This window comes from Pogonomyrmex barbatus, unplaced genomic scaffold (assembly GCF_055798465.1).
Source record: "Pogonomyrmex barbatus isolate J1 unplaced genomic scaffold, ASM5579846v1 scaffold10, whole genome shotgun sequence".
In the NCBI taxonomy this organism is placed as follows: Eukaryota; Metazoa; Arthropoda; class Insecta; order Hymenoptera; family Formicidae; genus Pogonomyrmex; species Pogonomyrmex barbatus.
The window spans coordinates 3,436,490-3,464,271 of NW_028297099.1; the positions used below are offsets into that span (position 1 = coordinate 3,436,490).

The 27,782-nt window shown below is 38.5% G+C and overlaps 1 protein-coding gene and 1 long non-coding RNA gene across 4 annotated transcripts in view; both read right to left on the minus strand.

The window, feature by feature from the left end:
* Positions 1-27,782, minus strand: part of LOC148937870 (neurobeachin-like) — a 123,970-nt gene that overhangs the window by 69,160 nt on the left and 27,028 nt on the right. For 2 of the 3 annotated variants that reach the window (XM_089085520.1, XM_089085521.1), the window contains exon 2: positions 2,043-2,105. The exons of the other annotated variant lie outside the window; for it this stretch is intronic. In XM_089085520.1, the coding sequence (XP_088941646.1) occupies positions 2,043-2,105 (63 nt within the window). The remainder of the gene's footprint in view (positions 1-2,042; positions 2,106-27,782) is intronic. 3 annotated transcript variants of the gene reach the window in all.
* LOC148937871 (uncharacterized) lies at positions 8,288-16,595 on the minus strand. The gene is made up of 2 exons (XR_016141464.1): positions 12,310-16,595; positions 8,288-12,218 (listed from the first exon to the last, which is right to left on the minus strand). It is a non-coding gene; the product is annotated as an uncharacterized LOC148937871 (long non-coding RNA).

Consider the following 27,782-nt stretch of genomic DNA (forward strand, 5'->3'; position numbering starts at 1 on the left):
GAGAAAAACTATCGTGAAAATAATATCTATGAATCCAAAAATTTGAGAGAAAATATGAAAATCGAACGAATGTGAACGAAATACGAATTAAAATATATATATTAGACAAAGAGAGTTTAATGGAAACTGGATCTAGAATTACAAATATTAATTATCTATCGGAAGTAACTTCTCGTATGGCATGTTCACGATGCTGCTGTTACAGCGATAACGTGATAAAAGGAAAACAAGCTTGTATTTGCTACACTATTACTTTCACGTAGATTAATCCGCGTATCAGCCGACGCGCTTAAGGGCTAACGACAAACCAATCTAAAAACCAAACAAAAGTAGATTTGGAGACCGCGCGATCTTGTAAGCCGCTTAAAGCGAGAATGTTTCCCACGTTGATGGCAGGGTGACTGGCATGCGTAGGCGGCACGGTTTAGAGAGGATGGAAAAAGTACGTGCGCGGAAAGCGGAGTGAAGAAAGGACTAGAGCAGGCCACTGGGTTCTATCGACTTTTAATTACTTCGCATCGTCTCTCACAAAGGGCCATGCGACGCAGGGTGCATAGAGCAACCCCCCCCCCGGTCTCGTGTGTTTGCCCCCGCTTCGATCGCTACTTTAAACTTTAAGCCAATATCGTCCACTTCGCGCGCGCGATCCACTTGTGCCCGACGAGCGAAACAAGGGCAATTTTCACTCGAACATTATGCAGGTCAACGCGACAAAAACTACCTACAATGCGAGGAAATGACGAGGGTTGCCTGACCCGAGGGTTAAACCGCAGCGTTACGAAATCTGCGATGTGCAACCGCGGCGTCTTAAATTTCACCTTGTGTGAAATATCACGTTTTTTAATCGAATATACCGTTCAACTAAATAACGATCGATAATATCGATTTATGATTCTTGATACATACTTACTATGTAATGTTGCATGAAACAAACTGAAGCTTTTCAAAAAAAATTAGAAAACAGACACACGTACGCATACACACATACACATACACATTATTGATTGATGCATTTTTTTCCTCTAGATGCAGGACATTGCGCAAGGGCGCATCTTTTATTAAAATTGACATCAAACGATAATGTTATAATAAGGTTGAAAGCGTGCACAAAAGCGTTCATTAAATTTTTGTTTTAAAGTCTATTATGGCTAAATATATTCAGAAGCATATCACGAGCATATTAAGTATTTGCTAATTACGAACCCGGAGGCTAGCAATAATAACGCTGATAAATATATCGCGATAAAAATACGAATTTATATGTTTATTAAACGTAAAATTTTTTTAATACTGCGTTAGTAAACGTCAATAGTTGTTGGGTTATATTCAATTCCCTCGAATTGTTGGCACAGGGGCGCAAACAAATATTGCTAAATATCGATCGTGAAGCTCAATGAGAGTACCAAAATGAAAGCGCCTATATGTGCTAACAATTCGCATTCGTGTGGCGCAATTCACCGCGAATGTCCGAATACAGCTTCATTTGACTGCGAAATACTAACCAACTGAATTTTTCCGAGCGCATGAAGCAACGAAAACATGTTTGTGCATTTGTATGCGTATAGTAAATCTCTCGATCGTAAACGGCAAATACATTCGTAACAGAACGATTAAAGATGTAATTACGATTTCAATTCACTTGCACAAAGATATACGTTTTGGACAAACAGATTATTGATATCAATATATTCTGTATCAATCAGTCTATATATATATATATATATATATATATATATATATATACATATTAATGAAATTGTTTATGATTTCGTTTATAACGTGAATATGATGTTCTCGACTGATGTCTGTAGCGCATTAACTCATTAAAAGTATTCTGTATAACCGGCGGCGCTTTCGAATACAAATTTGCAGAATTCACTCTTCATTCCTATATTCATATTCCGTACAGAGAACTTTATTATTATCATTAGGAAATTCGACATGGGTTTTTGTTAGAATGTAGAATATTTAGCGATGTTAAATTTCGTGCCGCACGTAATTAAATTATTATTCTTGACTTCGGCATCACGTCGAATACTCACCATGTAAGCGAAGCAATTCGTTGAAGATCGAGTTTCAAGCATAGCACTGGCATACGGACTTACCTAAAACAAATCAGAAAGAGAAGCTGTGTTACGACGTGTATATTTCACGCTGGTTGATGGTAATGTCTACCGCATCGAATATTGCTGCCAGGAAAGGGATTCGTATCGATTGCTCTCCTTTGGGTATCGCGCCCTAGGGAAACTTTTAACATTCACCAAGATGATAGAAATAAAAAACTTCTTCTCGCTGCGAAAAAGGAGTGCGTGCTAAGGTTATCCGTCTTTTCTCCGCCGTTAGCCACGTCGGATAAAATTGAGGATCATTTTGCCTGAACGGTCACGTAGTATAATAAGAGACGTGTGGGAGGAGTACGCGGAAGATGGAGAGAGAGAGAGAGAGAGAGAGAGAGAGAGAGAGAGAGAGAGAACACTTATGCATAACATTTATCATCTCAATTCAAAATCCTTCATGGATCAAATGAAGATACGACATGATTGTGCCGACTGCCGTCTCGAGGAGATGATATCTCAGGATTAGTACAGCTACATATATGCCGCTTGGCTTACAATTTGCATGCGCAGGGTGACAATGAAAGTGGCGAGTACGAAAGTGGGTAAGCCGCGACCTCGTTCGCTCCATAAGTCACGCTCATGGCTGACTGTAGGTCCTTCGTCACCCTGAGCTACGTTTTGACCTCCTCTCGCTCGTTAATTCTTATGTACTCGTAATTTGTAACATACTTATTTGTTTCACTTCTTTCTTAATTATTTCAGATTAAAAAATAGAAACTTTGTTGTCAAGGAAAAATATTAGCACTTACAATATACTTTCCTATTCTATTTTAACAAAAATAAATTTAAATGTAATTACATATTTACCAATTACCGTGATGTAAAAGAGTTCGCGAAAGAACATAATCGGAATATTTCTCAGAAATATGCTGTGTTTGTTTTTGTTTTATTTTACTAGAGAAAACCAATTCTCGTTATGCTAGTGTAAATCTTACTTATCTTCGCCAGGTAGAAAATGTAATTACACTCCGTGCAAAATTTTATTATTTAGTTAGGTACACATATAATTAGAAAATATATTGTCTAATAATTTAATATAATTATCGATGCATAAAATAGCCACTGTATAACGGCAACAAGTTGCTTAAGAACTTGTTGATCGAAAACTTGATTAATGCATAAACGATTATCATGATGTGGCGAACGATAGTTCAATGCAAGACGCTGTCTGACATAGTTTGGCGACGCGATTTGTCGCGAAAGCTAAATTCTTGTGAAAGGAATTCGCATCTCACGCGACATCACCGTTAATTAACATACCTACTGCTACCTTAATGCTTTGTAAAGCAGCAAAACTATGATACTACGCGCTTTTCTAACAAGATCTTTAACTCGTGCGTGTCGATAATTGGATAATAAATGCATCTGATACAATCAGAGCTTTAATCAGAACTATAATTGTGAAGACTAATGACAAAAACAAGGATTGTGGTTTTTTAAAAAATTTTATTAATTAACACGTGTAATATCATTTTTATTTATAAAACTTAACTGTAGGTTATAAGCGGGCTATAAGGGATTAAAAAATAAGGGAGCTTTAGAGGGAAAGAAAGAGGGTCATTTTATTATCCTCTAAGCCTACGTGCCATAAAACGCTCACATACAAAAACCTATTAGAGCGTGTATAAAAGAAACTATATGTGACATTCATCTCACCGCTCTGTTTTTCGTCAAATTTGACTAATTTGTAATATTTCGCAACTAAAAAGATGGAACATGACATACAGTAATTTATTTAATATTAAAAATTAATGTAATGAATACTAAGCTAAAAGATTCACGATTATTTATTATTCATAGTTTACTTTTTTAATCTTTTGTAATATCATGAGATAATTGTTGAATATTTAATATATTTAATATATATACAATGGATTATATAATAACATAATATGATATGCGAAAATGTAACGAAAATTAATTCTGTAATGCCAGATTATCGTAATATTGAAAAAATGACTATTATAATATGCAAAATATCTTTTTTTTTTTACGTTTTGTAGAAAAATTTCAATTTTTTTAAATGCGCTTTTATTATCATTTTTATATATCATTTTACATTATGAAAATGGTAGAACGGTAGAACTCGTTGCATTATTCGCAAGAAAGTTGTGTCAAGTGAATAAATAGTGAATGTTACCACCGAAACAAAATCTGTACAACAAAGACTTATAGAACAATTTTATTCAGAAATTATGAAAAATTAGATTTTGCGTTATATGAATGTGTCTGCTCATTTGACATTTTTAGTCCATGAATTTTCGGTTAAAAAAGCACTCTAGTTCAGTCACAGTTCCTCCACTCTTCAAATTCATTTTCCTTTTATTTCACGCGTTATCTCTTTACTCCCGAAAATTAAAATTGAATATTAAAAGTCATCAATTTTGAAATCGTGTTAAACGTTGAGAAACGTCTATGACTTCCTCAAAAAATCAAAGAGAGATAATTTGTCGATTAAAAGCGTATTATTCTTATACGTCGAATTTTTCATATATAATTTGTTTAGAGAACGGATAATGTTGACAAAGCGATTTTGAAAATCTACTGTCTCACGTAACCCGCATACTTGCACGCTGCTTAAGTGCATGCCCAACCCCAGGAAATTTCGTAGATGCAACAATCTCAAAGCTATTACGGAGCCTATAGCCTATTACCTCTAGTACCTCGGTGGTATAAGGTATATGAGCGCACTGTACGGCATCTCAGCATTTTCAGATACGAACGGGAAGTAGCAGTACAGTAAATAGTATCGAAATTGACGGTATCTATGATTTGTACGCCGATAACATTCACGACCACTATTCTCAATGAGAGAAGCTCATTGCATTAATTTAATCACATTAGAGGCTCTGATAAAAGCTTTGCGTTATACGACCAAGTTGTAATTACAAAAATATACTTATTTCAAAAATATGTAGACGTATAAAAATGCATAGCAATTATAGTTATTAAAAAAAAAATCACACACTTGGAGAATTATAGTTATTAAAAAAAAATTACACATTTGGAGAATTGCCAGGTTCGCGGTAATATTTTTGCAATAATTTTTGCATAAATATTAGAGAGTATTGTTAATATGTAAATAGAAAGCTGAATGCTGGAAGATGTGCAAACGATTGTTTACTTTATGTATTAGCTTGCTAATTGTATGAACAGGTGCAGCTCGAAATTAGAGGTGCGGGAACGTGGAGGTGCGCCACATTGTGATTCGGTTCGTACACCGTGTGGCTCGTATATTTCCAGTATCGATTCCACGTATTCCAGTCATTAACCAGTAATTGTAGTTGTAAGCATGAGCGAGTAGAACAAAACAGCAGCAGTTGCGGAGAAAACTAAAACGCAGTTTATTGAGAAAACTCTTGGGGGAAAATACGTCAAAGCCAGAAATTAAATGCGTACTGATTTATCGCTCGATTAGAACGATCGCGGAACTTTTTTATTTCCCGCTGAATTTATTCCGCATGATAAATATTAAATCAATACCTTCTAGATATAGCACTATTATATATTTTTTAAATCATAGCAAACTTATCTTGTTGCAGTTAATATCGCAATTTCTTCAGGCAGTTTCTGTTCACTTTGAAATCTAATTTAAATCCAAGTTCAGGATTTCCAGAATTTGCGTAATGAATTCCATATTTGGCTCATTTGCGAATTGGATCACAATCTGCATGACTTCAATCAAGATGTTCGCGAGTGATGCACTGTTTGCTTTATTTTATCTTAGAATGTCTACAAATTATCACAGAAAATAATAATTATGCAATAGCACTTTTATTTTATTAAACAGTATGGAGAATAATATTATTTGAGAATAAGTTTATTACTCCTATCATCTGAGCTGGGATATTAAGCATTTTGGCATAGAATAAATGCATGAGAAAATTAAATGTAAGTTGTATTCGCTCATATGTTACAGGCGAAAGTTCTCATTAAAAACCATATTTTGTCGTTCTCGTGAGATTATTTATGCATTATGTAAATTCTTTTGAAGTATCTATAATCCTGTAAAAGCATGTGTAAAACATAATTTAAAATCAAATATTATGTGTTTGCATTATATGTATCAATATAATAATTCTTCTCTATTGATTTTCCACTATTTAATTCATAATTAAATTACTTGCATTTTATAAAACCTCTTGTTTTTATATATCCAATGTCATGCGAAGTTATTAAAAATAAATACTCATTCGATAATGATAACTTTATGTATTGAAGAAAATCATTTAAATACTTTAAGATCTTGGATAATTATTGTATCGGAAAAATTGTTATCAGAAATATTTCACACAACTTATTCTTTAAAAAATAACTGAACGATAGGAAATTATTAATTGCTTATCATTTTTAAGTTAAGATTGCAGAATAACATGCGAATTGTTGAATCAGAAATTTAATTAACGAATCATTAATCGATTTCATCAGGTGCATTGAACAAAATATATTTTATTTTCTCATTTTACGTGCATTAATTACTTCTTTGATTTGTTAATTACTAACCGGTTTAAATAATCGGTACATGATTGGTATTTGATTTTTTGAATATAATAACATTGCATCTCTTTCTGATAATCTCTTCTCATGGGTGCACCTTATTATGGGAAAGCTCTATACCCAGAGGGATAAGTCCGGAAGATTTATGCTGACGGAGAAGCATGCTCAGAATAGTAGTTAGTAAGTTATTATAATTATAATAATTAGTTCGTTATTACAATTATTAATTATATTATTGTATTATTAATTACATACTTATATATAGATCTCTATATATGTGATTATTAAATATATCTTAATTCTTATCTCAGATACATTAAAGAAACTTTATTCTTAATATCTTTTGATAAATATTCATAATGATTGTAATACAATGAGCCTAAATGAGCCTAAGAAAAATATAATTGCCTTCACAACAATTATTTATGTCGATATAATTCTATTTTACTATAGAATAAACTGTCACTCTTTGAAATGTTACGATTATATAAGCAGCCCCTTGGAGTTAGTTTTAATGAATCTAATTACATTTTCATAGCTCTTAGTAGCGGAACGGAATGAGTCGCCTGAGGATCTTTTAGAGGAGTTTTACCTGCGACTTTACCACGGAAATAAAAACCAAACTTAACGTCGTATTCTATGGACAAAGCCGTAGGTGAATTTTACTTGCGATATGTTTGCGAATTGTATTGTATTGTTTATCACAAAATTACACAAACTGTTTAACAGCGACAAAAATTAATATCATCTTAATTAATGCTATTATATATATATATTATTTTCTCACATAATTTATTAACGCTTGATTTGTCTTGTTGTTTATTATAATTAACGTAAAGAAACTTTGAATTATCACATTGTTCGTATCTACATAATCATTTGAGACATTAAGTGATTTTTCATGGACTGCGGAATAGTACATTATGACACATCTCGCAGATTACCGCTTCATAAACCATAGTAATACGTTCGCCCGACTATATCGATCTGGAGTAATGCAAGCATGGAATCCATTAGTAAGATACATAGGTATATATCAAAAGTTAAGCGATCGGAAGCGTTTACGGGACAGCATTCAAGATACTGGGCGGCGTAACTTTACTGCAAGACGCGTTCTACATTAGCGTCGCTAGTAATATCAGAGCTAATGAGATTCAAAAGAGAGGACAGAGTGCTCAAGAGTAAACAAGACACTTAATATGATAGGAAAAGGGTTATCGATATGAATCGCTCGCGTCGACGTCATGGATGGAAAGGACCCGCGATATATAATATTAGCTGTGACGTTACCATAGAAACATTTACGTATGTATATCGATATGAGTATCGTATGCACGTACACCGCCGGTATTTGTACGTTTGGAATTTTCATAGTTGCAACGTTTGCCGACAATATACGAAAGCCCATAAAGCGGTCTGTATAGTAAAACGAAAAATCCACAAACATATTTCCGATGCTTGGCTGGGCACTCCCCATTAAAGAGAAAATTCGTTCATGCTAACCGGATCACGATATACCTAAACCAGAATGCCAAATGGCAATTCGTTATATTGCTCGATCGTGTACACAAACGTTACCGTATCAACCATTACGGAAAGCGCTTTACGTGTCACGTCGTGAAAAATAGTTATAGCTCGCACTTTTAATCGCGACTCGATAAACGTGACATGGGTTTTTTTTTTTTTTTTATACAAGTTAAATTTATTCGATAACGCTAATTTGACATGATCGCACAATGCAAACTCGAGCAATACGAGTCGAGAGTCGAGTTGATCAAAATAATTTTTAATAATGTTACAGCAGACGTGCGCTTGACAGGTAGAATAGAGCCGGTAAAATTCCGAACTGGTTATGCATGCGCAATGTAGAGCAAACATTTGGATGACTATTACACTCCGTATGGGTGTAGTATTCGAAATCTCTCGGGGTTCGATACGTATCAGAATTTTGTCGAGATGGTGGGTTCTGCTGTTGGAAAAAAAAAAAAACTTGTAAAACGGGACGGTTCAAGCGCGAGTCGTACCTAGGAAGCCTTGTTTTCACGAAAGTTTGCCCCATACTTAAGTTACGTCGCCGGCAAGTTCGCTTTCAGAAAACATCTTTGGGACGCAAGAAAATAATTTTAGCGAGACGAAGTGGTGTTCGAACAAGCGAACAACTTCGGAGAGAGGGATTGAGACCCTATTACGGTTCGCCGCTATCGGTCGTTCTGCGGGAAGTACGTCGTGCGAGTGCATATGCTTGTATGCAATTGCGAATCCCCCGATATCTGCCTGCACGATCGCGACGGCCCATACAACGGATGCGATACACCATTTCGGTAGTGGCGATACAGGCAATTAGCCTAAATGCTCGCCGAACGGTAACTAAAAAATGGAGTAACCGCGAAGTGTCACCGCCAACTGTCGTTTGTTCGGGGACTCGTCTGAAATATCCTTGAAACGCGATGGTTTCGGAGTATGGTTCGGACACCGTTACTATCACGAAATGTTACAGACACTTGTAGTTTCGTACCTAAAGTCGCAAAACTAACTTGATACATGCTTTGTACGAGGGAGCGATATTTTGTGAAATTAAAGCAGAAGATACTTTCACTGAACAGAAGTGCGAAAAAGACATGTATAAAATCACGTTTCGGCCCACTTCGACCTCTCTTGAATGGATACAATTGTAATTGGACTTATTTTTATTGCTGTAATTTTTTTTCATTCATTTAGAACATTGTTCGCGCTTTTAACTTCAGCGCAATCATAAGTCATTACGATAAAACGTATTGCACAAAAACGCCCGAAGAAGAGGAATCTGCCCTACTTGTTGCTGACTACTTTCCCGCGATAGGGAGCTCACGGCGCAGTTTTTCCGCGGATTTAACAAATATAAGAACGTGTATCTCTGACGGGAAAGTACAATTCCATCGAGACGTCATTTCCGTATTTTTAGCGACCACGTTATTCGCGCATTTCTTTCTCTTTATCTTTTGTGTATATATGGAAATATGCTGCAATCCAAAGCAGCTGCCAATTCAAACGATCTGATGATATACAATTGGATTTTAAAGAATATGATTTGACATACTTACATTCTCAAAATAAGTGTGCGTGTGTGCGTGCGTGTGCGTGTGTGTGTGCGTGTGTGTGTGTGCGTGTGTGTGCGTGTGTGTGTGCGTGTGTGTGTGCGTGTGCGTGCGTGCGTGCGTGTGTGTGTGTGTGTGTGTGTGTGTGTGTGTGTGTGTGTGTGTGTGTGTGTGTGTGTGTGTGTGTGTGTGTGTGTGTAAAATGTTATCAATCAATACGACATATTCTAAGAATGAAATCTTAGTATGGAATTTTTGATACATGACATTACACTTTTATGCATCACAAAAAATAATATCAAAGAACAAAAAAAATCGATGAGAAAAAATGAATACGAGAATATGATTATCGACATCACTTACAAGACAATGAAATTCTATTTCTCTCGTTCGGAATCGATTTCGCGGTGCAAGAGACAAGTTTAATGAGAGATTTAAGATCAATCGATTATCCAACAAAGAACAGATATAGTATTTTTCGGTACATCGTATAACATCTCTCAGAGAGACTTATAATGCGAATGATGTGAAAGAGATTGTCGCAAAAATAAGACAATTTTAACTAACGAAAATCCGTTTTTATTTTAACAGAAATAACATTAATGAATATTTTACGATTTCCAAATAAAGAATAAGAATAAGATAACATTCGATAATCTGAAAATTTTGCTATGAAGCATAAACCTTTGATGAAGTATGTTGAAAAAGTTATCCCTCTAAGCATGAATTTAAACGTCCGAACAGAAAATGGACGAATTTATGTACGAAACCACTCTCCCAATGATGCTACAGTTTAAATATAAAAGACGAGACTTTTCAGTTGAGTACTACCAGGCTATTAATATGCTCTCCATGTATTAATAATGCTCTTATCGTTCTGCAACGGACCTGAGACACAATTAGACATCTCTTCATTCGAATGTAAAAGATTAACGAAATTTTGACATCTGATAATCACCTCGGCATATACAAGGGAATGGAAAAGGAAAAATTGATAAAAATAATCTGTGGGAATATACACAGGGTTGCCGCGCAAGACAATTCTATCGTGGGACTTTGAGGATTAAATCAATATCCATCAACGCGACACGTTGATACTAAAGACGATATGACGTGGCGCGGGAGCAGAGAGCGCTCGTAAAACCAATGCTATTCTTTCGCGAATGAACATCGCCCTTCGTAAAACCTAATGCTTTCCATCAACAATGATGCAATCAAAATTGATGATAGATATATGGCAAAGAATTTTATACGCGATATGACAAACTAGTTTTGTTAGTGGGTTATTTAAATGATATAATATATTTTGAATGACTAGATGATATCAAAAACTAATACATTCTCGTTGTAGTAGAATTTGTAGTAAAATTTTTCTGGAAAAAAAATATCAGATAATATAAAGATACTATTTCAATTAAAAGAGAGAAGAGAAAGATAATCGTAGTAATAATAATGGTCAAGATGGTTAAGATTTGTTCTATTATAAATGTCTGTTTTAAAAAATTTAACAATAAGTGGATTTTAAATAAGCCTGTGAAAAATTGAACATAAAACTTGGAGGATCGCACGGCGAAATAAAGTATGAAAACCAACATCCCATCTCTCGACATGATCGATCTTGCAGCTCGTATCGCATGCGGTTATTCCGCAATAGCGGTAGCGTTGGCTGCGAATGAACTAAAGTATGCTCGAATAAACAGACGAAGTACATCATGCGATGTAAGCACGAAGGAGTTTTGAACATACGCATGTTGCCAAACGGAATTCTGTGCGGAACATAGCAGTAATGCGTTTCGTGTACGCTCGAATTAGCAATAGTACAGAGATCATTCTCTCTCTCTCTCTCTCTCTCTCTCTCTCTCTCTCTCTCTCTCTCTCTCTCGAATTTGGCTTAACGATTATCTATTTTTAGCAATTAGTGTCTTTCAACGCGCAATTAACAGATCGTGAATTAATTCTCGGGACCGACGACGTACGTGCGAGACTTTAAAGGTATTAAAAATTGAAGTTCGCGGTTCAATTAGAGCCGAAACTGAGTATAGACATTAGCGAGCGAGTTAATTCCCAGGAGCACTTTTCACTCCTCAGGCGTTTCGCAACGGAGATTCAGGTAGATCGTTGAAACGCACTTCCGAATGCACCTCGCCTCCATTCTACTACCACCTTTTTCCTCTCTCACTTCCGCCCTTTTGGCGGCAACACCCGGATTACTTCATTCTCTCCTTCGTTCCTGGCTGTTGCCCAACCTCTCCTCGTTGCATTCCGTCCGCAGAATCCTATTGGCTTTTGGTGGATACCAGTAGCTACGCTTTCACAAGAACCCAACATTCTCCTCTTCTCTCGCTCTATCCCGATTCTTTCTCTTCCTCTCTGCCGTCGAGTTCTCCGGTCGGTTCCCTCATCCTCAGGGAGTTGCCGTCGTCTCTCTCGCACGTTCTTGCCCTTTCTCTGTCGCTCTCGCGCGACGCCAAATTATTCCGACGTAACGGGTGCAGCTCGACGCCTGTTTCAAGCTAATAGCCGGGATTTTCTGAAAATTTATTGGTCCGCACTCGTGAAACTTGCAGCCGTACCGCTACAGGGTCGTACGCGAATTTCAGCTTACGAATTACCAATACTACCTGTGAGGCTCGTCTAGCTTCCAACTTCGTCTAGCGATACGTCCTTCTCGACCGCATGCTAGTTTACGAGCAGCTTATCGCGTCTCCAATAGAGAAGTGTGATGTAACGCGTTTACGCTCGAAGAGCCACATCGGACTTGTTAGTCAGTTCTGCGGATTTCGTCGGTAATACTGGCCAGCTCGAATCCCGCAATGAGAATTCAGTGGGTCTCAGAGAGATCAATTTTCATTAAAGCGTAAAAATATTTGTCTACCTTTTCGATACCTAATATTGACCTAATATTGAAATAATTTATCGCATAAAAATAGTAAATAGTAAAACAAAGTAATATATTTATAAAGATGCTTCCCAGCGACCAAACGCAAGATTTAAATTATGGAGTAACTAGAATTGTGTTTTACTTCTCAATATTATTTCATCTCCATCGTGTGCGCAGTTAGGTTCCATTGATAATAAAAATTCATCTCATTGCAAAGCGGCGGAAGATAATGGTCGCTGAATTACCGTGAAGTACGACCATTCATCACTGACTATATATCCACAGAAATTTTTCAAATTTTCAAATGTGTTCTTATATTTTCGATAATTACATTTTGGTTTATATTCGGAGGTCATATCCATTGAAATGAATGAATCTATTATACTTCAATTATATTTAACTCAAGTAGCTACTATTAGATCGTTAAATCAACAGTGATTCACGTTATCATTGAAAATGTTAATTTATCATTAGTAAAATTGTATAATCTTTCGTGTAATTTTTTTTTTTACTACTAATATTTCTGCTAGCGGAAATATCTTTTATTTGGAACAATATTCACACGTTTGCAAAATGATTAAGGAAACATTTGTATGATCATTCTACGTTTAATTTTAACATGTTACATAATATATGTTACATAATATGTAATAATCTGTGAGACAAACATGCAACCTGGAGTGCTAGCTATTCAACTTTAAAACGAAAATACCTGCGTGCTTCACTGAGATGTAGTGTGGTCTAAAGTGACCGCAGTCCTGCACACAGTTCTCGTGTAACCGGTATCAAATGCATTAAGGGCTTCAGAGCAACAATAAAACACGTTCGTCGTTCGATTTCTCTTTTATTTTCTGTGTTATGCAATTACAAAATTTTTTATAGCAACGATAAAATTTTTATTTTATTTTATAATATTTATATATGTTGCTTTAATTATAAAAATTGCGGTAATCAAATTAAAGTAAAACCGCAAATTTTTAGTTTTTTTAACTATCGACTTGTATTGTGCCAGTTATAATTATTGGAACAGATATTTTCAACATTTCAACAAAAATTAATTAATAGTTAATGAATTTATCTGTAAAGCACCTGCATATGAGCGGTGAAATAATGCATAACATTTTTTTGTTCGTTTAAACACCAATCATCTTTATTACCGATGTATCCGTTGTTCATCGCACAATATGTGATAACGTAAAGTATACCAGCTACGAAAAAAGAATAAAAAAACCAAGAAAGAACGAAAGAAGGACGAAATACAAAGGATAAGTATGAAAAGAGCGAGACGAGTGAATAGAGTTCAAGAGCTCTTGCGCGAGCCGTTCAGCTATTCAATGGATACTCGTAATCTTTTCAAAATTAAGGCATTACGTTTTCCACTGTTAATACGAGCATGCGTCTGAGCACCAAGAAGAGCTTATTACGCAAACGAAATTCTTCCTCGCAACGATCCGGGTTTCAACAATTTGTTTTCTCCTTGAACGGAATTGGAAATTTTCATGAGAAAAATTTAATGTGAACATTAGCGGACTATGGCATATTCCATTTTATGTTATTAAATTCCTGTATTAAAAAGAATTTGTATAATAAAACATATAATGCGTTTATCAAGGATGACTCCAAATCATTTAATTAATGTTTTTAATTAATATTATCATTTATGTACTCGAGTAATGGAAGAATTAATTAATTTTAACGTTCTTTATAATCATACGAATATCTCTCAAATAATCTCTCAAATTTATAATTAATTTGTATTAGTATAAAAAAGTAACATGAAGTAATTATCTAGGTGCGCGATATCATCAAAAATAATACCTTGAAAAAAATTTTTAAATATCTGTGTCGTAACCATTTGTAGTGGGATGCCGGGTGTAATCATGCTGTATGACTTGCCGGATAGGAAGTTCTTCGCAATTCACGAGTTTGGTTTGAACAAAAAGTGTTGCTGTCGCGCAGAGCGAGGATCCGTGAACAATGACGTCTGGCATGCCGACGCATGGTCACGTCACTCTTTTGACATGTGTTTCTACCTCTGGGCAGAGGTAGAATCCATTGTCATACGGTCCACTCCGGGCGTTGTTTCACTTACGTCCACTGCGGATTTCGTTTACCGAGCAGACACACACGCAAACGTTTCGTCCGTCGTCCGTTTTCATACTCCACGCGAGCGGTAAAGTGCGACGATATAAATCACAACGTTAACATCTGCAACAACTATCCTTTCTCTATTGTGCACAAAGCAGTTAATGAAATAACATAAGTTGAAAAATTATAATCAGCAAATAATATTTGCAAACATTTCACCAATCGATCCGCTTTAATATCGAGAAATATGCTTCGAATTGTATTTCTACAAATTGACCATCCTTTTTTGTAATTTCCCTTTTAATTAAAACGGTAAATGGTAAAAACGGTTGTGAAAGAGTTGTACACAACGTATAACTCTCTGCACTTATGTAACTGCATTCGTACAATCGTTTTTATCATCTATCTTTTAATACTGGTACATGTGCGCGATTCTGTTTTAATTAAATCAGGGCGAAATAAAGAACTTGAAGAATAGGGGCAATCCATTTTCCGTAATAAAAGTCAGATACGGACGGGAAACGCATCATCCCCCTCTCTCCCTCTCTCTGAAAATGCTGCAAAGGCCGAAATATCGTGTATCGCGCGCTAATGTTTTTGCAAGCCGGTCGGCGGGAGCGACGTCAGCTCGTATCGCAACTTTGCGTACCCGCGCCCGGCTATATTGTTCCCATGAATACAATTCATCATAGATTACATTGCCCGATGCATACAGATGCCGGGACGGATTATACGTTCCGAATACGTACGTGCGGCGCCGCGCCGAAACGCGCCGAGACACGCCTCGTATCCGACCGATAACGAACGAGGTGGCGGCTTAAATCTTTCACATTTCATTTTGCGGGATTACGCGCGTGTAAAGTTGCAGGGGATCTTAACGATCCCCGGAGTTGGCCCCTTTACGAAGAATAGTGAAATTACGCGCTTTAACTCCTCCTAAGACGTGCCTCTTCCGCGCGGGATCGCGCTTCGTTCCCCACTCGCCGAGATAAAACTTCGCAAACTCCGAAATTTAATACAGGGAAAGTTATCGAACGCGGGATACACGATATTCTTTCTCTTCATGCCCAATACGTCCCTAGTAGCATATTATTATGTTTTATCATTACCACTATATTATGGAATATCATATATAAGGGTACGAGACAGTGAAGTCAAATGCATACTGCAAATTGTTAGATGAAAAGAAATTTAGAGATATCGAGGTAAAAAAGAGAGATTGAAAATCAAGATAAAAAAGTAATTTCACAATTTATAGGGGGAGAGATGATGATATTATTGATATGCATGATAAGTGCATGTTAATTATAATTTTAAAAGTTTTTAATTTTCTAATGATTAAAATGTTTGAGATCATTAAATTATTAATGTATTATGATATAATGTTGGAAACGTTCTAATCTAATATCCGGATATTTTATATGTATGTTACGAATTAGGGAAATTAGTGAATAAATTTGTGATTATAATCGGTAATGTAATATAACAAATGAAATAATTGTGTACTACAGTTCAATCCTATTATAATTTTATATATATATATATATATATATAAAGCTTTTATTTCATATAAATTAATTAGATAAATAAGCAATACAATGTGTTTTAATATTGCAAAATTCAAGCGTTTCGAGAACATAGTCGGCCAATTGACATTAATGAAAATGTCAAAACGTCACATTTTGTACAAGCAAACTTAAATGTCACATGATATTCTTGATTTATGTTTCAAGTTCTCTGATTTAAGTTATGCTCTAGGGACCTCCTACGCGTTACACTCAATTTAACGATTATTTTCGTTCAAGAAGGAACGGGAATGAGAATCGCAAATGTTAGGAAAACAAACAAACGTGAAGAGTTGCAGCTGTAGTAAGTAGCAAGATGTTTTAAACTTTCACCAGTGTCATACAGGAAAGTGCACCGATAAAGTGAATCATTTCCTCGATAGAAAGGCATTTTTCCCACCCTCCCTTCCCTCTCGGCCCTCCGTCGAGGTACATCATAACAATACAGCATCCGATAGCAAGAGATTACCTCGCGCCACCACGATGAAAATATCATCACCGCAATCGCGCGACGCCGCTCCGTCGCTCGGAAGACGTTCAATTTTAATGGGAAAACTCGAGCCGTCGTTCACCGAGCGGGTTGGGAGTAGCAGGAAAATTGAGAACAGGCAGTTGAGAAAATAAATAAGAATAACAAACACTGTAATGGCTGATAGAGGAGAGTCTGCAAGTAGAACAAGCTCGTGAAATGAGTTCCACTCTCACAGAAGAGCGAACAAGGTGAGAAAACTTGTAGCGGGGTAACAAAAAGAGTCTCAAACCACAACCGATGTGGTGGTTCGTTACAAGATAAACTATTTCGACGTGTAAATGGAAAAAAAAACTAAATGTTTTTAACGTATGGCTTCTCGTTCAACTTCCCAAGTTTATCAACGTAACTTTTTACCAGTTAAGCAGTTTTGCCTTCGTGGATATTCTCTTTCGTGAGCGTGAAATGTATTCTGCGGTATCCTGGCAAAGTTTCCAATCGTAGTGAAAGATAAAGATACATAGAAAATACATTTTCCCACTCGGGTATAACAACGACAGCGTGGACGAGAAGGAGGAAGGCCATTTGTCTTGATGCAACGTTCATGATATTCGTTTCTCATGAGTCCGCCTTTCCTGCGAACATCTGGAGATCTTGCACCGTACTACACCCCATCGACGAAGCTTACAATCCTGGATATTCTAAGAAGAGATAACTACCTCTGGAATGCCGCCGTCTGAATCTTACAAAAGTCCTAGCGTCGTGAGATTGATGGAAAATATATAAAATTCCGACGTTGACAAATCCCCGGCAATGCCGCGCATTGAAACTGCAAATATTTTGCCCGGGAAACATCTTCCTGTCCGACGATTTCTTTCTCTGCAGCGCAATCCACTTTGATATCTTTGGAAAACTGCACTGTGAGAAAAATCGATGTTAAAAGCGCAAACGTCTTTTGATCAAATTTCGAAAAATTCGTATGTAGTTCTCGATACGATCGTAATATCCGTGCGATTGAATTGATAAGAGAGACCGCGCGGCATCTCGAATCTCTCTCCCGCATCGAGGAAAATGGAAAAGGTAACGAAACTACCGGAGTGTGGGTGCAATTTATTTCACCGAATACCCCTATTGTGCATTCCGATCGCCCCAATTTCTTTCGTTATGTTTTCTTGCAGCCGCGCTTTTTCTCGCGCATCGAAAGAGCATTCGCTCTCCTATCACGGCCGATTCAGTGATTCTGGCAGTACTTTCGATAAATTCTGGTAAAACCGATCAAATTGGCGTTTAGTTAATGAATACAAAACAGGTTGTGGAGCAGTCGTTACTAATTCAGCAATCTAAATTGATTTTTTTCAAACAAGTCAATAATTTTGCGACTCGAGAGAAGCAGCGTCCTCTTGAATCAAATCTGTCGACGCTTTTCATTTAATGATTTTCCAATCGTTTCACAATCGTGCAGCAATATTAATTTCAAATCGTCTACGAGTTAGCTTCATTTCCATCTCATCGGGACGCGTCCTCATTGAGACGCGGAGATGCCTAACGATCGCTTGTTTTCACCGTGGAAAAATTTCAATCGCGAGTTAATATTCTCTACGTCGCGTAAAGGGAAAATCGGTAAACAGAAGATCCAACGGTAACAGTGACGACGGATATCGCGAGCGACAAAGAGACCGAGAAACTGAGACAAAAGGTAGGAAGCGTGCGCAGACGAAGATGTCATCTGGCGCTGAAGGGAAAGAAAAGTGATTAAACCGGCGAGCACTACATCCACTCTATCCGTCTGAGCCTGTAACGATCCGGCGAGTTTCGCCTAATTAATTTCCCTTGCCTTGGCTAAGGGCGCACGGTCGATACAAGGACCCTCCATGGAAATCACCGCGATCTCTGACGTTTCAATATCGCGACGAGACAATTATCCTTCTCGTAGACGTTATTTAAAATCCCCCGAGAGTTTTCCGACTGTCTCTTTCGTTCTAACGAGAAGAGAAAAGGCGTGCAGCCGTATTTGCGCTGATCGGTTGCGGCGCGTGAAATGGAGCGCGTTCGCGTAATCGCGGCGGCAGAAAACACGTTTAGCGACCGCTAATAAATCGATAGAGAAGCCGGAGCGCTTGTTACACGGCGGAAATGCCCGTGTAGAGGCTAGAAATCGAAGGAGCGGACAAACAAGAAATTTAATTTGACGGCGGTAGCGAGATAGGAAAAAAAGAATGCGCCGTATTTTCTCCTCTGTGATACGCAATTGGCATTCAGTGGCATGCGTACATCCCGTTTGCACGCTACAATACTACCGCAAGTCATGCTCTTATCCTACTGTAGCAATAAGGGGAAATTCTTGGAAACGCATACAAAGGGACTGCCGCGAATTAATGGCTCGCACTGACTTCCGTTATATAAAGCATCTTGGAAGCTTTCAGCCATTCGGCTTTTCAGGACGATAAAGAAAGACCTTGTGCATCGTTAATCTTTTTAGCGTTGCTGATACTGTATGTTGTGTAACGATATAATTAGAAAGATGATAAGAACCGGCATAAGATATAAACAAGCTCGATCTAAACGGAGAATTTAATTACAAGAATGTCAAATGAAGTCGAATATTGGATCTCACATTTATTTAATATCGAAACAGCTTAATAAACTAAGATAATATAACGAGTTCATTTTATCTATATTCAGCATATATTTTCCGCTAATTGGTACAAACTCGCTTGATTTCGGAGCAAGTGGTTTAATGGCTTAGGTAGCGCACAATTATTGTAATGGTACTGCAAACGAGCAACTCGTATTACGGCGGGAGTTCCCAATCGGCTTAGCGCTGCAATAGAAGCGACATAAAGTTAAGACAATGCGTGCGTCAAAACTTTCGTCTGATAGGGTGACTTTAATAAGGCGGATCAAGTCAGGCAATAAACCATACGCATAATTGATTTCACGCAGACACAGTTGTCTACGTTGCCGCTACGTATGCAAAACAAATCCGCCGTATCATCAAGAATGTTAATCGTCTAACGTCATATATAATAAGGGAAGCCATTTACATTTGAATAATATGTAAAATAGACAATTTTTTAGAAAATACTTCCAACATACGCAAGGCGAATGGTCCTTAGAGCCTCTTCCTCGCACGCGTATATTAAAGTAAATATACGCGTAAAGTAAATATACCGTAAAGAAAAATTTGCAATTACTGGGTGAAAAATTATCTCGCGTAAAAAAAGGAAAATATTAAAAATATTTGCACAGCATGTTATAGTATAACTAAATTATGGCGAAGATAATACCTCGTCTCATATTTCCTTATTGTGGAAAGTATTCATAAAGTACCTACTTATAAGATAGGAAGAATGAATTACTAGCTTTGAGATGTAAAAAATTTTATTTCCACACACACACACACACACACACACACACACACACACACACACACACACACACACACACACACACACACACATATATATGTATGTTTGGATAGATGTAATGTATTACATTTACTTTTTTCAAGAATCTTGCGAAATGCCAAAAATGTATTATCTTTTTCATCTTCGTCCACGCTACATTTTCCTTAAAGTAATAATAACTGCCGCACGAAGTTTACACTCTGTTTTTTTTGCCAAAATGGATGAAGTGAGATCATAGCCAGTACAGCGTGGCGAAAACAAAGTCTCTCTTGTCCGGAACTTCTGTTCTTTAGCGCAATTTTCTCTCCTTTCTCGCAGTAACGTCCGCGTTTGTGGCTCGCTAGTCCACGCGGCAATCGTAACTCTCGGATAAAACACTAATCCGCTGTAAGCTGTATTGATATTGCGAAGAGAAAAAGAGAGAGAGAGAGAGAGAGGGAGAAAGAAAGAGAGTCATGACAGGCGGAAACCGACTAAAAAGATAGGGTGAGAATGGACGGGAGAAGAGGAAAAAAAAGAGGTGATGCGGGGAAGAGATCGATACGAAGTTACGGTCACCCGGAATCTGTTTAAAAGTCGACCGTGAGAAAAGCAGGCAAACAACCAATCTAACTGTAAGATAGAATTCCCAGAGAGTGGAAAAGCGAAGTCGGCATTACTCCAATCTCTCGTCGCACCGTCCCTTTCCTCGGATCCGCAGATTACGATCAGAAGTCGTAAAAGGCCGAAGAGGAAATTTCTGCGCGAACGTAATGGTCTACTCCCACGGAGGATTTTGTCTGCAGCGGCGTTAATAAAGTTCGTCCGTGATTGAAGAATATTCGTCGCTGCGCTCGCGAACATGGCGATTCAGCCATTACTTCAGCAAATTACTCTGTCGCTTTTCCTACGGTCGTCGATATTTCATTCGTTATCTTTTTAGAAATTTCACGATATATCAGCATGTAATGCAAATCCTCGAAATATTTTATTTTTTTTTTTTGTCGCTCTACTTTATACGGCTTACTTCCCCGTATCGTAGCCCAATGCAAAAGCATATTAACGAGTTTTACTGTTGAATTACGCTCGCGCTGCGCAGACTCGTATGAAATTGTATTAAAAAGTTTTCGAACGAAACTTTGATATGTGACACGCGGTACACCGTGTACTTGATTGAGAAAGGAGTGCGCCTGTAAATAAAGTACCCACCGCGATAACTCCTCTCGAAATGTTAAATGGTCGTAAAATTACGAATGAGACTTTGAGAAACCTAAAGTTGCTAATTAAGATGAATCGATAATGTACTGTAACTTCCAGGATTCTCCTTGGGGAGAATTCTTGAAAGGGTTGATGAAAGTAAGAGTTGGGTATTAATGATAGAGAATATACACAAGAAATAATATAAACTTTTCTCTCTCTTGTTTGCGCGCGCGTGTATAGCACGGTGTATTAAGATAGACAATATCCGTCAAAAAAATGCCGACATAAATAAAGGACGAAAGCACACCACGGCGCGTTATAAAAAGCGGATGAAACGGATGAAAAACGAGACGTGACGTGCGGTTACAAAGACCTTCACGGTTACGAAGAGTCACATTAAAGCGTAGAAAAATTGGTAACGGTAGCGTCGTACCGGTGCCGCGACGACTATGCACGGCTTTTTTATTATTACGTAATTATGAGGGTATATGTCCATTGGTCGCTCTATTCGAAAGCTCGACAGAACGGATCAATACATCGAGCGTACGTTTGGAGTATTGTAAAACTTTATACGTATCATATGTGGCGGCGTATACGTAGGGGATGACATGGGGGTGCATTCGGGGTGTTTAGCATAGGACGTACATGATCGGCGATGAGTGCACAGGACATCCGGGAGCGAATATATAGCATTTGTAAGGCGCATCAGGATTTCAAACGCGCTATAAAGCGCAACGACTCTGAAGCACTCGTATCGATAGAACGAACGGTACAATCGAGCATGCATACAAAGTAGTAGAAAATTTAGTAGCGGACCGGGAATTTTTTTTAAGCTTTCGTAATCTATATATCAACTAAAGCTCTCGTGACCGTGATTCTTCAAAGAATCAAACGGCGAGGAATAACAAAGATTGGCGCGGAGTTAGTCCGGATTCGTCCGGAAATTATGTAACGAAGCACTTTGACGGTGCTTGCCGATGCTAGACACGCCGTTGTTACCGAATATATTCTAATGCAAATGAGGATATGTGCGTTTGGAATTGTGTCGCCGACGAAGGCGCGAAGTGCACTTGCAGGTATACGCGAACGTGAAGACGTGGAGTATAGGCTGACAGCGTAATGGCAATGATGATAATGCCGAACGTCATAAATAATGTAACTCCGTCCCGTATCCTGTTGAAAGTTCCATCAAGATCACGCGATCTTAGCTAATGCGTATCCGGTTCTCGGTGTGTCAATTATCTAAATTAGAGGGCTGACGTTAGGAACACCGCGCGATGGGGATAGCTAATCGCGCGTGCGTTTTTGATCGATAAAGACCGCGCCGGGCAGATTGGCTGCGTGGTAATCAACGTCGAAGATTCCGATGCGCCGTATGCAACGCGAAGACACCGAGGATGAGGATGAAGCGGAAGGGTAGTCCCGATGGGTTACGAAGAGAGCGAGAGCGAGAGAGAGAGAGGATGGGGGGGAGGGAGGGAGAGGCGACAGAGGGTAGGACATCAGGGTTGGAGGATGGGCCACCGCCGTCGCGTCGAAGGGGCGCGTATCGACCGCCTCGCGTACCGTCTACCCCTCGTCCGTTCGTCGTCCCAGCGTTCATACGTACCAACAGTAACGGACACACAGTAGCGATGGTATTACAGCGATGTCGCCCGACCTTTCTCGCTTTCTTAATATTCCCGTCGCGCCTTCTACGTTCCTCGAACAGAAACGAGCCTGATCTCATTCCTCGTTCATCGCAGCTCCGCAACCGAGAAGGCGCACCCCCTGCGTAGCGTGCACGGTGAACATCGGCATCCGGGACGGACTCGTATAAGTGCGAAAGACACGAACTTCGAGGACGGCGGGAGAGCCGGGCTCTCGAGTCGCCCCTTAGGTGCGCTTTTGATCCGGCCGATTCGCGGCCGAGATTCAATGTGAGAGGGAAACGAGTGGTTCCGAGGAGAGCACTCGATGCGATCGTCGGCGAATTACGGGACGCGCTCGTTTACCCCGTCATCGTCGTCTTCCAGAGACGCGCCCCGCTCCGTTCTCTGATTTCTCGCGGCGGAATCTCATCAGACCGTTCGGAATAAATTATATAACTGACAGTTGCCGCAAGAGTGACGGTAGTTTCAGAAACTTCTGGATTATGTACGTGAAAGGGGTCTCGAATATACTGAACAATTTAACTCGCATTAGGCTAACCTCTGTCGTGTAAGTCGCAAGAGGGAAAACTTGGCCGCGCGCTTGGCTAACGCTATCGTATTACATTTCGGCACCCCATTCACCGCCGCGCCCACTGTTAAGTGCGTTTATTTTGTCGTGGGTGTCGCCGCTACAATTGCAGTTCGTGCAGCTGCGCCGGTTAATGAAAATTCAAAATCGTACTCAGATGATCCGGAGTCTGGATACGTATCTTGAATTTAATATGAATTCACCAGTTCTAAGACAGGAATGAAGTTTTACTTCTGGAACGTGAAACGTTGAGACAAAGTGTGACTTTCGGGAAACAACGTTTTATTTTGTAAGCGAAAACAGTTATTCGCTTCTTTCTCAGTCTTATTTTGATCATTTGATGTCGCACGCTTCCATATATATATATATATTTCCGTACAGCAATGTCGACGAAAAAAAAAAACTGAGCACACGCCTAGAATGTCATATATGGGATTTATGCATCCATTTAAATGTTGAGAGTAGAAACGCAAATATATCCAGAAGTTTGATATATGCTTCTCTTAGTCACAAGCTTATATGCATAAAACGTCAAACAACCATAACTACGCTCACACAGCGTGACCTCGTTACTGCAAAATGGCATAACGTTATACAGCTGTATAGCGCAACGTCAAGTCGATACGTTTCAAGATACTTGATTGACTTCTCGGAGCATTCAACGAAGTTGAGCCAAAGTTTCCAAAACTTGAAAAGTATTTGCTTAAGGACGAATTATTATTCAAGAGAGTAGGTAAAAATTAACTTATTACACACAAGAAGAGAACGGAACGTATTTTTAACGCACCAATACTTATGACAGAAATTGCGATTAGAAAACTGCAATTCGAAACTCGCGCAAGAGATATACGTATGTCTTGCGAATAATATTTACGAAGTTCAGAAAAATACTACGCGGACGAATGTGGATGCTTCGCGAGTTGTTGGTGCTGCGCTAGTTACTATAAGCAATCTTTTGTGACAGCGCCGAGTTCGATTTGCTCGACACGTGATTCCGATTACGTAACGCTATCGCCAATACGTAAAGTCGTAACGTCGAGGTGGATGCGAGAAAATGCGCTCTGGGTAACCCGAGGAGCACGTTACCACTTGCCCTTATGCATTGACAACAGAGTGGGAAACCTGAAACCCCACGTTCCGTGCATAAGTTCCCATAAACGCGAAGCCTTTTCAAAGCCTTTACACGCGATACAAAGCGTGTAAAGAGACGCATACGACAAAAATTGGAAGTAACGGCGATGCGGCGAATCCGATAAAAATTCCAGACGTATCGTCCAGTCTATTTCGTGCGAGGACGAGATGACTGCATGCGCAAAGGAATCGTTGTACCACGAGTATAAAAGTTACGATTGTGATTTTTAGCGATCTATTATTCACGATATCTTCCTGCACGAGGAAAATACTTCGAGAAGCGTGGGAGTTACGATAAAATTCTGTAAAGAACATTACGTTCCATCAAGGCTGAAGTATGGAAGAAAATGCTTTTCTTAAAAGAAAACCGATAACGAATTCTCACTTATTGATATCGCAGTCAACGCAGGAGGAAATTATACTCCGTTCAAGCATTAACAAACAAAATAACGGAACTGAATATTTTATGACACAAGGTACGACCAAGAAATAAATGGCATTTGCCCTTTTACGTGCGTTGCGCACAGGAACGGCTCCAAAGTGAGCTGACGTAATTGACGTATAATTGAAAGGTTCGTCGCAAGAAAACGGCGAGTGCGCCTTATTGAAATTGTATAATAAATAGAAATGTCAACTTTACAACTTCCAAAGCTAAATAGAGTTATAACAGAATTATCGCAATCATTTAGATTTGTAACTATTCTCGATAATTAACCTTTCAACTTACGCATATTCCGCGCCTGTTAATGCACTTTGTATTGATTAGCAATTTCCCAATGACTAAATATTATCGCTCTGCAATGGCTCTAATCTCGTTTTCGAGTTCTCCCCGATATAATTCAGCGTTTGGTGTCGGAAGCTCTGCGCCGATAAATGTTGCTTCGTCCACTTTGTGAGCTAGATCTGAGAACATCTGAGACCAGGCGGAGTAACCAACGTCCATGTGAGTTTCCTCGAAAGACGGAGACGAATTCAGGTCTCGTGCACTGGCCGAATGTGCACGGCCGCCGGTAGTGCATATTCGCCAGTTCTCATTCATGAGGAACGCGAAGTGCACGCGAGGTCCACGGCGCAGCGGTATTGTAAATTTGTAACTTTATATGTAGCAGCGGGAGCGCCGTGAATTTGGTACACGGAGGTTTCCCTCGCGGGGACTCCCCGGCCTTGGGGATGTGCATCGTAAATATTCATTTTCCAGCGCACGTTGTTGTACAGCACAAAAATAGAGCGAGAGACGAGCGAGCGGGGAGAGGGGGAGGATAGGGCGGCACAGCCACCCGTAAAAAGGGACTGTAAAATTGCGCAACTGCGGCCGGAACATCCGCGCTCGCTTCCCCGCGTTCCCGATTCGACGGGGAAATATTCTCGAATGCTCGATTACCGTCTGAGACATTCGCACGAGAAGGACCGGAGATGTATTAGATTAGAACATTTCTGTGAGGGATGAAAGTGCTTCCGAAATTCACTTCGTCGAAGACGATATAAGAGAAAATAGCTTTCACGTGGTTCAATTTCGAATTACGTTAAATTGATTAATTAAATATCGAGTGAAAAGTGAAAGTGAATTCATTTCCGTACAAAATATATTTATTTAAAACGATTGCAGATGTATCTAAAGACAATTTAACATTTATAAAATTATCTTTACTAAAAAAGAAATGAAAAAAATTTCTTTTTTAGTAAAAATAATTTTGTAAGCATTAAAGTTTAAATGAAAAAAAGAAGTAGTATAATTGAAAGAACAATTAAGGAAACATGATTATTTTAGCTAAATTTAAAATTTAAATAGCCGAAGGAAAATGTTTAGCATAAAGGAGCAGTACGATGCTCGATATTTTAATTATGCATTTTATATAAACTTATATAAAAAGAAATATATAAATTTGTGTAATATTATTTAAGTATTTAAAATTACTATATTATTCGCGAAATTCAAAATACTACAGAACCCACGGAAAATATTTAATTGCACTGCTAGAAATTTTCGCTTGTAAGAATGAAATATAATAAGCGAAAGATCGCGCCACTTGTCCTTCATCGGCTTCGTAATCGGCAGCGGATTTACTGATAAAATGCTAAATTCCTCGGTCCTTAATCTCTTAATTTTCGACGGAAAATGAGAAAACTGGATCTTACACCAGCGTCATTACGTCAAGATTGCATTGCGTGAAGCTGCAACTTCTCCGTCCGTTCACTGACTCTATCCCTTTCCTTTCCTCTCTCCCTCTCTCTCTCTCTCTCTCTTTCTCTCCATCGTCTCTCTCGTGATACTACGAAACTTTGTACTTTTGGTAACGAATGAAAGAGCAACATCGTAGCTATATACTTCGCGATTCACCGAGAGCCTCTGAAAGCTTCTCCGATGAGCACGGCATAAAATATCGGATCCGTAAAATGCCGCGCGGGAAATAACGAGAAAAATCTTACCTTCAAGGAGTACCTACGTTGGATACATGGAAGTTCTTGTCATTCTTTATTTTCTATTTATATCCGGGCGTGGTGAAAGGTATATCGATCTTCGAAAGTCTATAAAAACGCGTCAGTCCTGTTGAAAGCGAGATTTAGACGTCACTCGAATGGAGCTTCAACGATCGTCGAGCCAACTTTTCGGGAGGAAAAAAAAATAAATAATTTAGAGAAATGGCGCTTTTCCTTGCCTCAATAAAAAATGAATGAGCGCGAGGAGAATATCTGTCAGTACTGGCATAAAAATAGAAGGTCGTCACACACGGTCAGCCACACGGAACGTTGTAAGTTTTTAACGAAAAATTCCAAAGTTTTCGCGTTCCAGGAAACGTTGATTCTTCTCGGGGAAGAATGAGATGGAAGTTTGAGTGGTATTTCAAATGTCACGCGGTAGGAGGAAACGATGGAGGAAATGTTCTTACGTTGAAATTAACCTTCGTTGTGAATTCTGTAAATTTTCAAGGTAGAATATTCGAAATATTCGCACGAATGCTTCACTGAATATTACGTGATATGAACTTAGGTCACTCCGGTGAAATAATATCCATTTCTCTTAAATATTTTACTTGGATCTTAAGTGTAATATATGTGTGCTGCAGTCTCGCTGCGAGAGTTTCAAAGTAGGATAAAATTAGGATAAAATAGATTTGTGATTAGAATATGAGGATATGAGACAGATAAAATCGTG